Raw genomic sequence first — 11,711 nt, 5'->3', positions numbered from 1 at the left:
TTTGATTTATTGTAAAAATGAAGTCTCACCAAGTTGCCCAGGCAGGTCTGGAACCCACGGGCTCAGGCAATCCACTCACCTCAGCCTCCCAAAGCACAGGATTACAGGCTGAGCCACCGAGCCCGGCTCTCTTTACTTTTATATGATTGAATTTTCTTCTTCTTTTTTTGAGTTGGAGGTCTTACTCTGTTGCCCAGTCTTGAGTGCTGTTGTCCAGTCTGGTTGCAGTGCTCACTGTAACCTCGACCTTCCAGGCTCAGAGCAATCCTTCTGCCTCAGTCTTCCTAGTAGCTGGGAATACAGGCATGCACCAACACACCTGGCTAAATTTCTAAAATTTTTTTGTAGAGACAAGGGCTCACTATGTTGCCCCAGCTGGTCTCGAACTCCTGAGCTCAAGCAATTCTCCCACCTTGCCCTCCCAAAGTGCTGGGATTATAGAAATGAGCTACAGTGCCCAGCCATGTCTGAAATTTTTTAAAAATAAAAATTAAAGAATATATAATATAAATCTTACAACCTTCAAGAGTTTCATTTTATTATAATTTTCTTCAAAACTTGTGAACTGGTTATCTGAGAGAAAAAACTGGATGACATGCATTTCTTATCCCTATTCTCTACTTTAGCCTTATGGGAGTAAGGGAAGGATTATTCTGAAAACTACCAACCTACACAGTTTTTATGTATTTTACTACTATCATAAAAATGAGATATCTCATGTTGTTGCATACTGGTTCACTATAGAATTACAGTAGCAATATTATGGGTTACATGTGAGGTCTGTTGATTTTTGTGGTGGGGGATGAGATCTCACTATATTGCCCAGGCTGATCTTAAACTGAAGTGATCCTCCATTTCAGCCTATGGAGTAGTTAGGACTATAGGCATGCTTTTAAAAAAAGTATTATGTATTTGTATTTTAATCAATTAAATACTTCTCCTGAGTGAATATGCAGGGGGAAAAAAAGTCCTATTTACAGTGAAAATATGTGTCCCAGGACTGAACTATTTAGAAAAGAGCTTAACATATTTAACAATAACCTAATCACCCGCAGATACAGGTTTGGGAAATCATAGTTTTTTCTTTTGCTTTTGAGTTGGAATCTCTCTGTCACCCAGGCTGGAGTGCAGTGGCATGCTCACAGCCACCGCAACCTCAAACTGCTGGGCTCAGGTTATCCTTCCACCTTAGCCTTCCAAGTAGCTGGAACTATAGGCGAGCACCACATGCCCAGTTAATTTTTTTATTTATTATAGAACCGAGGTCTCACCAAGTTGCCCAGGCTGGTCTCAAACCCCTGGGCTCAGACAATCCTCTCGCCTCCGCTTCCCAAAATACTGGGATTACAGCCACTGCACCTGGCCTAGAAATAAAACTTTTATTTTATTTTATTTTTTTGAGTTGGAGTCTCACTCTGCCACCCAGACTGGAGTGCAGTGGCCGCTCCCGGCCACCGCAGCCTCGAGCTGCTTGCTGGGCTCCGGGGATCCTTCCACCTCAGCCTTCCAAGTAGCTGGAATTGCAGGCGCGTGCTACCACACCCGGCTAATTTTTTTTTTGATTTATTGTAGAGATGAGGTCTCACCAAGTTGCCCAGGTAGGTCTCGAACCCGCGGGCTCAGGCAGTCCACTCACCTCAGACTCCCAAAGCACTGGGATTACAAGCTGAGCCACCGAGCCCGGCTGAAATAGAACTTTTAAAAAAATTACTTGGGGCTGGGTGGGGTGGCTCACGCCTGTAATCCCAACACTTTGAGAGACTGAGGCAAGAGGATCTCTTGAGGCCAGGAGTTCAAGGTCAGCCTAGGGAACAAAGTGAGACCCTGTCTCTACCAAAAAATACAAAAACTAGCTGGGCATGGTGGTACACACCTATAGTTTCAGCTACTTGGGAGGCTGAGGCAGGAGGATTATTTGAGCCCAGGAGTTTGAGGCTGCAGTGAGCAGTAATCATGCCACTGGACTCCAGCCTGGGTGACAGAGTGAAATCATGTTTCAAAACAAATTCACTATCTATAACACCCAAAACTAAGGCCATGTTGACAGAGGACTGACTTATACCGGAGCTTGGCACCTCTTTGAAGGAATTTATGTGCTTTTTAGGTACCTGGAAAACTTCTGGATGTGACATCAGATCCTTGACCGTACTGATAGCCAGCAGGAGTAGAGTCCATTTCAGCATCAATCTGTGCTTGTTCTTCAGACTGGGAAACATGGCTGGAAGATTCAGATGTTCGTGCTTCTCGTTTGCTTGACTTATAATGAGCAACTTCAGAAGGCTGTGACAATCTCAAATGTTTGGTCTTTTTAATGGAATCTTTCCTTTGTTCATGTTTGATCAAAGGTTGCTGAGTATTCCTTTGGGAGGCAGGATGATAATTATACTTACTCCAAGATTTTCCACTTATTATACCTGTTCCTTGCTCTGGGCTTAGGTGAGAATGTGGAGAATTGCTTTCTTCTTGCCAGCCCCCACTATAAAAAGAGGAACGGTCTATGCCATTAGAATTGGCATCTTTATCTGAGAGACTGAAGTAGCGATCTTTTTCTTTCTCACTAATGTCTAACGATGATTTAATAAAAGTCTTACATACACTAATGACATCAGTCATCTGAAGGAAGCTAGCAGCAGACATCACTTCTATGACATTCTGACCAGTAAGAGATAGTTTGCCAGAATAGACAAAGTCCAGGATAACTGTAAAAGTGTCAGGGGAAAAAGCCTGAAATGTAGCCGTGGTTGGCTGACTTGTCTCCTTTGAGTTTTGAGAAAGAAGCATTTTAAAGTAGCCACTACTAGCAAATAATACATTTCGATGTGCTTTGAAGACCTTCCCTTCAACTAGAATACTGCAATCACAAAACACATCTTGCCTGCGCTGCTCATTCAGTTGTTGCAGGAGGTGAGACTGATGAGAGGAGATCTCCATTCTGAAGAGGAAAAGACATGTGTGGTTACCAAAAACTAAACAGCAATCCTTTTCTTTCTCTTTTTTTAAGAAATGGAGTCTCACTATGTTGCCCAGGCTGGTTTCAAAGTCCTGGCCTCAAGTGATCCTCCCTCCTTGGCCTCCCAAAGCACTGGGATTACAGGCATGAGCCACCACACCAGGCCTATAGCAATTCTTTCCCCTAACATGAGCCAACTAAAATAATGACTAGAAACTTCTATCCTTTTTCCATTAAAAACACTTCTTGGAGAATACAATATTCAAGACATAGACGATAATAGGTTTTAAGATATCATTTATTCATTTTTATATTTGAAAATATAATTTATTTGTAAAGTAAATTAGAAAGAAGAGAGAGGAGATAGTGCTAGAGATAGAGGTAGAGAAAGAGAGAGAGAGAGAGAGAGAGAGAGAGAGAGAGAGAGAGAGACTGATTGAGATTCACATCCCCAAGATAGGGGAGGGGGCCAAAGCTAAGAAACATAGTGGCAGTAGCTCAGAGAACTATGTGGACACACCAGAGTTTAGCAAAGCAATGGCCTCAAGATATCATTTAACACTATACTATTTTTTAGATTTTTATTTTTTACTTAGATTAGAGGATATACTTTATTTAGAAAGTAAATGAGAGAGATTGAGAGAGAGAGAGAGCAAGAGAGAGGATTTACCTTCCAAGGTAGGGGAGAGGTATAAAGCTTAGGAAAACATGGTGTCGGCCATAGCTCAAAGGACACATGGCCAAACCACAGCTTAGCAAGGCAATGGCCTACTTTTTAGATTTTTTTAAAAATTAGGTTGGGTGTGGTGGCTCATGCTTATAATTTCAACACTGGGAGGCCAAGGTGAGAGAGAGGATTGCCTGAGCCCACAGATTCGAGACCAGCCTGGGCAACTTCGCAAGACCTCATCTCTACAATAAATAAAAAAATTAGCCAGGCGTGGTGACACATGCCTGTAGTTCCAGCTACTTGGAAGGCTGAGGCAGAAGGATTGCCTGAGTCCAGTGGTCGAGGCTGCAGTGGCTGTGAGTGTGTCACTGTACTCCAGCTTGGGCAACAGAGTGAGACTCCAACTTAAAAAAAAATTATTTGTTTCATTAGCAAACTTTATTGGGCATCTATAATCAATCAAGCCTTCTGTTATATGCTGAATCAAAAAGATTTGATTCTTGCCTTCATGTAGTTTTCAATCTAAAAGGGGTATCAGACATTAAGCAAAGACTTGTATCAATTGACAATGACAAGTGCTAAGACAGAAAGAGGGTGCTATGAGTCTTATAAATGAGATCCCCAACTAAAAACAAAAGCAAAAAACAGAAAGTGCTGAAACTTTGCTGCCATAAATCCCTAGAGAGCTAGACAGAATATAACCTAATCTTTTCTCTTTTTTTGAGTTGGAGTCTCACTCGGTCGCCCAGACTGGAGTGCAGTGGCCGCTCCCCGCCACGCAGCCTCGACCCGCTGGGCTCCAGCGATCCTTGCCTCAGCCTTCCAAGAAGTTGGAACTACAGGCGTGCGCTACCATGCCTGGCTAATTTTTTGATTTATTGTAGAGATGAGGTCTCGCCAAGTTGCCCAGGCGGGTCTCGAACCCATAGGCTCAGGCAATCCACTCACCTCAGCCTCCCAAAGCGTGGAATTATAGGCTAAGCCATTGAGCCCAGTTAAGCTAATCTTTTCACATGCATGGCTGGGCTTACAAGAAAGGTGAAGAAATGTCGGGATGTCAGCAGAGCAGTGGGAGTGGAAAGCACACGTGCATGGGCCAATCATGGCTATGGGCTATCAGAACCAGATCCTGATCCATGAAAGTTGAATCCCCTACAGACCCCAACCTTAGCAGGAAGTTAGAATCCCTACAGACCCCAACCTTAGTGAAAAGGGGCTAAAGACTGAACTTAAGTTCAAGGAGAAGGTAAAGAAAGTCTGTCTTTGCAGGGTCTTGGGTGGAAAAAAACAAAAATAAAGGCCCTGGGTAAGATATTCAAGCTCAACATGTGTCTTGTGAGATTCTGGAGTCCAAATTTATTTTACCTGCTTGGTGTGGGAAATGCCAACCTGAAAAATTAACAAGAAAATTGGTCCTGGGCTGGAGGTGTCCCTGGGGCACCTCATAGAAGCAAATGCAAAATTGCTTAGGACGGATGTTCTCAAAACCCAGTCCAGGCAGGAAATAAGCTCTGCTTAAGCTAAACTCAAAATCATTCTCCTCTTGATACCAAATGGATAATTTCCAATATTGTATAAACATGGTATCAAATGTTTCCTATCTTTTTTTAAATTGAAAAATAGGGTTTATTTAGAAAGTATATTAGAAAGAGAGTGAAAAGAGGGATCCACCTCCCCCAGATTGGGGAGGAGACCAGACTTTACAGAGAAGCATAGCAGACTATTTCCTTTCTTAAAAGCAAACAAACGTGCCAAGAAAATCTCCCCTTGATTTCATATCTGCTCAATTTATACAAAATTCGTGAAATTTTGTTTGTATTTGCCATCTTCACTTCTCCTCCTGTTTGCTCTTGTTTTTTTTTTTTGGGTTGGAGTCTCACTGTCACCCAGACTGGAGTGCATTGGCCACTCCCGGCCACTGCAGCCTCGACCTGCTGGGTTCCGGCGATCCTTCCGCCTCAGCCTTCCAAGTAGCTGGAACTACAGGCGTGTGCTGCCACACCCGGCTAATTTTTGATTTATTGTAGAGATGAGGTCTCGCCAAGTTGCCCAGGCGGGTCTTGAACCCGCGGGCTCAGGCAATCCACTCACCTCAGCCTCCCAAAGGCACGGGATTATAGGCTGAGCCACCGAGCCCGGCTCTGCTTGCTCGTAAACCCATATTCCCATCCATCAAAAACATCCATTTGAAGGTCATTAGTAACTTGCATATTGTCAAACACAGTGGTCATTTCTCTGTTCTCATTTAGTCAACACAGTTGATCTCTCTTCATTCTAAAACACTTCCTCTGCTTCAGTGCCAGGATACCACTCCTTTGTGGTTCTCCTCCCACCACGCTGGCCACTGCTTTTTAGTCTCCTTTGCTGGTTCGTCTGAATTTTCCTAATCTCTAACTGTTGCAATGCCCCAGGTCTCAGATATCAGACATCTTCTCTACCTATATACTTCTCTAGGGATAATGTATTTATTTATTTAATTTCTTTTTTTGAGTTGGAGACTTGCTCTATCGCCTAGACTGGAGTGCAGTAGCATGCTCCTGGTCACCACAGCCTTGACCGGCTGGACTCCAACAATCCTACCACCTCAGCCTTCCAAGCAGCTGGAACTACAGGCGCGCGCTACCATGCCCAGCTAAATTTTGACTTATTGTAGAGACAGGGTCTCGCCAAGTTGCCCAAATGGGTCTTGAACCCGTGGGCTCAGGCAATCCACTCGCCTCGGCCTCCCAAAGTGCTGGGATTACAGGCTGAGCCACTGAGCCCGGCCTCTAGGGGTAATTTAAAATCCCAGTCAGTCTCATAGTTTTCAATATCAGCTTATGACTCTCAAATTTACATACCCAGCTCCTGACTCCTTCCCTGAACCCAGGACTCATATATCTGTTTACCTCTCCACGTGGGAAAAATAAACTGTTTTTCCTCTGCTTTCACACCACAGTGTGTGAGAGTTTCTCTACACACACCAAGCAAGCAATGAGTTCTGCAGTGGACATCAGTCATGGGTCCTCTAATTCTTTTTTTTTTTTTTAAGTTGGAGTCTCACTCCGTCATCTGGGCTGGAGTGCCGTGGCACGCTCACTGCCACCCCAGCATCGACCCATTGGGCTCCGGTGATCCTTCCGCCTCAGCCTTCAAAGTAGCTGGAACTACTGGCGTACACTACCACGCCGGGCTAATTTTTTATTGATTTATTGTAAAGATGAGATCTTGCTAAATTGCCCAGGTGGGTCTCGAACCCACGGGCTCAGGCAATCCACTCGCCTCGGCCTCCCAAAGTGCTGGGATTATGGGCTGAGCCACTAAGCCCGGCCGGGTCCTTTAATTCAGTTCAATTCCAACAATACCTACCTGGAGATAGCATCAGATCCCACAGGGTAAGGGCTTGGCCCACAAGACTGCCCCCACTTGATGCCAATCAAAAGCCCCAGGTTGTTTTACCTGTTTTTCTGACCAACCAGCTATAAATTGGGATTTTCATGACCCCCTCCTTGAGTGTGATTAATTTGCTAGAGTGGCTCACAAAACTCAGGGAGAAATTACTTATGTTTACTGGCTTATTATAAAAGCTATTACAAAGGATACAGATGAAGAGATGCATAGGGCAAGGCATGTGGGAAGGGGGTACCAAGCTTCCATGCCCTCCCTGAGTTCACCACCCTCCAGGAACTTCCATGTGTTCAGTTATATGGAAATTCTCAGAACCCAATCCTGCTGGGGTTTTATGGAAACTTCATTACATAGGAATGATTGATTACCTCACTCGCCATTGATGATCAATTTAACCTTCAGCTCCTATCCTATCTTTGTGATTGGAGAGTGGCTAATCTTGCCTGCGTCTTTCCAATGACCAGCCCTAATCCCGAAGCTAGCCAGGGGCTGCCTGCCAGTCATCAGTCAACTCACTAGCATACAAAAATACATCACTTTGGAGATTCGAAGGATTTTAGGAGTTGCATGCCAGAAAAGGGGGATGAACACAAAATATATATTTTATAATATCATAGCATTTTTTTTTGAGTTGGAGTCTCACTGTCGCCCAGGTTATAGTGCAGTGGCATGCTCACGGCCACCGCAATTTCGACCTGCTAAGTTCAGGTGATCCTTCCACTTCAGCCTTCCAAATAGCCAGAACTATAGGCGCGTGCCACCACTCCTGGCTAATTTTTTTATTTATTGTAGAGATGAGGTCTCGCCAAGTTGCCCAGGCTGGTCTTGAATGCATGGGCTCAGGCAATCCTCTTACCCTAGCCTTCCAAAGTGCTGGGATTACAGACATGAGCCACCGCGCCCAGCCCACAGCATCTTAACAGGTTCAAAAACCATAGTCTTTGCTCACTCCCATCCTAAATCTGTACTTCCCATAGTTGTTTTTTTTTGAATTAGAGGCACACTCACAGCCACTTTGGCGTCTACCCACTGGGCTCTGGTGATCCTTCTGCTTCAGCCTTCCAAATAGCCGGAACTATAGGTGCACTACCATGCCTGGCTAATTTTTGATTATTGTAGGGACAAGGTCTCACCAAGTTGCCCAGGCTGGTTTCAAACATGCAGGCTCAGGCAATTCACTCGCCTTGGCCTCCCAAAGTGCTGGGATTACAGACTGAGCCACCAAGCCCGGCCTATTTCCCATAGTTTTATTCATCTTAGGAAACAGTAACTCCATTCTACCAGCAATATAGATCAAACACACTGAGTCATCTTCAACTGCATGTTGGCTTTATTTTTGCAACAGCAAAATCCTACCACTTCTCTCCAAGACTGCTGCTGCCACTTTGATCCAAGTCATCATAACGTATCATCTAAGGGCCATTTTAATAACCTTCTAATTAACCTCCCTACAACTTCAAACTAGTCCAGGTACAGAAGCCAGAGTGATTGTTCTAAAACTAGTGAAATCACATTACTCTTCTGTATAAAACTTTCCAGTGGTTTCCATTATTCTTCTCATGACCTAAAAGGCCCTATATGATCTAAAATTCATGTCTACAATAAACCAAAAATTAGCCGGGCATGGTAGTGCGCGCCTGTAGTTCCAGCTACTTGGAAGGCTGAGGCGGAAGGATCGCCGGAGCCCAGCAGGTCGAGGCTGTGGTGGCCGGGAGCGGCCACTGCACTCCAGTCTCGGCAGCAGAGTGAGACTTCAACTCAAAAATAAATAAATAAATAAATAAATAAATAAATAAATAAATAAATAAATAAAAATAATAAAATTCATGTCTATCTGGAACCTTAGAGTGTAATCTTACTTTGAAATAGTCTTTTCAGATATATCCTAGTTAAGATGAGGTCATGGTGGATTAGGGTGGCCCTAAATCCACTGAGTAATGTCCTTAGTAGAAGAGGAGAGGACACACAGATCTCAGCAAGTGTGAAGATATAAGCACAGGGCTGTAGATGTCCTGCCACCATGAGGAAAGTAGCCTACAAGAGAAGGGGCCAACACTGAGAAAAGCAGAACAGAGAGGCAGAGAAAGCCCAGATCCTACTGACATCACTTTGTCCCCTAGAACCATAGTTGGCCATTTTTTCTGTAAAGGGAAAGAGGAAATATTTTAGGCTTTGCAGGCCATAGGTCTCTGTCATATCTACTCTACTCCATCACTGTGTCACTCAACTCTGTCAATGTATTGCAAAAGCAGCCACAGACAATACAAGAAGGAATGAGCATGGCTGTGTTCCAGTAAGGTTTTATTTACAAAACAACCATGGGCTACCCTTTACCAACCCTAGCCCTGAACCCAGTCATGCCATAAGCTGTATGAATCTATCCTTGGACTCTTCTGTTATCGAAGCCAAAAGACGTCCTTTTCCTTAAGCCAGTTTGAGTCAGCTTTCCTTTTACTTGTAACCAAAAAATCCCGACTTACATAGTTAACTGGATTTTTTAATAACTCTCATCTACTAATGCCACTTTTCTTTCTTTCTTTTTTTTTTTTTTGTGAGTTGGAGTCTCACTCTGTTGCCCAGACTGGAGTGCAGTGGCCGCTCCCGGCCACCGCAGCCTCGACCTGCTGGGCTCCAGCGATCCTTCCATCTCGGCCTTCCAAGTAGCCGGAACTACAGGCGTGCGCTATCAAGCACAGCTAATTTTTTTGATTTTATTGTAGAGATGAGGTCTCGCCAAGTTGCCCAGGCGGGTCTTGAACCTGCGGGCTCAGGCAATCACTCACCTCAGCCTCCCAAAGGCGCGGGATTATAGGCTGAGCCACCAAGCCCGGCTGCCACTTCTCTTTACAGTCCACTCCTAACCCTGAAAGCAAAGTTGGTTTCAGCAAGGAATGATTAACTGATGTCCAAGTCACTGCCAGTTCCTTTTCAGATATAATGGTATAATATAAATACTTTCGCTTTTGAGTTGGAGTCTCACTCCGTTGCCCAGGCTGGAATGCCTGGCCAATTTTTATTTATTGTAGAGATGAGGTCTCGCCATGTTGCCTGGGCTGGTCTCGAGCCCCTGAGCTCAGGCAATCCTCTTACCTCGGCCTCCAAAGTACCGGGATTACAGGCTGAGCCACCAAGCCCTGCCTTTTTTTTTTGTCAGGGTCCTACTCTGTCACTCAAGCTGGAGTGCAGTGGCTTGATCACAATGATCATGGCAACAGAGTGAGACTCCAACTCAAAAAAAAAAAAAAATTTACCTGGCATGGTTGCTCAAGCCTGTAATCCCAGCACTTTGGGAGGCTGAGGCAAGAGGATTGCCTGAGTTCAGGAGTTCGAGACCAGTCTGGGCAACTTAGTGAGACCTCGTCTCTATAATAAATAAAAAATTAGCCGGGCGTGGTGGCATGCGCCTGTACTTCCAACTACTTGGAAGGCTGAAGCAGAAGGATTGTCTGAGGCCAGCAGGTCAAGACTGCGGTGGCCATGACACAGTGAGACTCCAACTAAAAAAAAAATTTTTTTTAGTTAAATGTTAATTCCATGAGGGGAAACACAGAATGTTTTTGTTTGTTAGTTCAAGTTTCAGTAAGAATTTCCTTTCCAGACAATTAGAAGTTTAAAGTGAGCATCAATATTATTTAGAGTTGTACATACTAGTTACTATGTGCAAATTACTTAAACAGGCTCCCCTTTGAGAGTTGAAAGGGAGTGAGAAGATGTTTAACACAAAAGCAAAGTGGAAAATTATATTCTCCTAACTGGAGAGACTTAGGCACTGCCTTTGATAAAGTAGAAGGAGCAACAGAGGACATATGATGAAGAAGGCTGAGGGCTGTGGGCAATGACTTCGGCAGCAGACTGTCAAAGGGAAGTCATGAGACTTATCTCCTAGTGTGAAATACCCTGAAGTTGGCAGCTTAATTCCCAGTGCTATATACTTCAATCCAGAAAAGGCAGACATAATTTCAACAGGGTTAAGAGTGAGTTTAAAGGGCTGAATAAAAAGACCCTAATAGGTAGACAGGAAAAGATAATTACTCCTTCCTCTCCCATGAGTGGGCACACACATGTGCACACAACTAGGTAACACACATGTGGCAGGGAGGACAACGAGAACAAGCGAGAATGACTCCAAGGTTTATGGCCCAAGCACTGGCAAAATGGAGTTGTCATTTACTGAAAGGGAAAAGACTAAGAGAGGAACAGGTTGTGGGAACTGGTATCTGGAGCTCCGTTTTGGACATGTCAGGTTTAACTCACCCGTTATTCACCCAATAAAAGTGTCCAGCTAGACATATGAATGAAGTTGAGGAAGGAGTTCCAGACGGAATCATCACTCAAAGATGGTATTTAAACTCATGAAATGATATGTGATTACCAAAGGAGGCAAACTACACAGAATGGAGATGAGCTCCTGGCAGCACTCCATTCAGAGGTCAGGGAGATGAAGAGGTACAGCAAAGGTACTTGGGAGGAAAGCCAGAAAGGGAAGAAGAAACACATGAAGAGTTTCAAGAAAGAACAAGAGAAGAAGCCAAGTGAGGTGGCATACACCTATAATCCTAGCACTTTGGGAGACGGAAGTGAGAAGATCACTTGAGACCAGGAGTTCGAGTCCAGCCTGGATAACATAGTGATATCTCATCTTTACAAAAAATTAGCTGAGCCGGGCTCGGTGGCTCAGCCTGTAATCCCGCGCCTTTGGGAGGC

General features: G+C 44.3%; 1 protein-coding gene across 1 annotated transcript in view; it reads right to left on the bottom strand.

Annotated features, from left to right (window-relative positions):
- The window catches only part of ZBTB8A (zinc finger and BTB domain containing 8A), a 41,005-nt gene that overhangs the window by 6,591 nt on the left and 22,703 nt on the right, over window positions 1-11,711 (bottom strand). Inside the window, exon 2 of the mRNA XM_008066395.1 lies at window positions 2,109-2,932. Coding sequence (XP_008064586.1) covers window positions 2,109-2,931 — 823 coding nt within the window. The 5' untranslated portion in view covers window position 2,932. The remainder of the gene's footprint in view (window positions 1-2,108; window positions 2,933-11,711) is intronic.

This window comes from Carlito syrichta, unplaced genomic scaffold (genome assembly GCF_000164805.1).
Source record: "Carlito syrichta isolate Samal-C Ts95f unplaced genomic scaffold, Tarsius_syrichta-2.0.1 Scaffold308914, whole genome shotgun sequence".
Taxonomy (NCBI): domain Eukaryota; kingdom Metazoa; phylum Chordata; class Mammalia; order Primates; family Tarsiidae; genus Carlito; species Carlito syrichta.
Note: the sequence above shows the minus strand (reverse complement) of the source record. Positions and strands in the feature narration are given on the sequence as shown.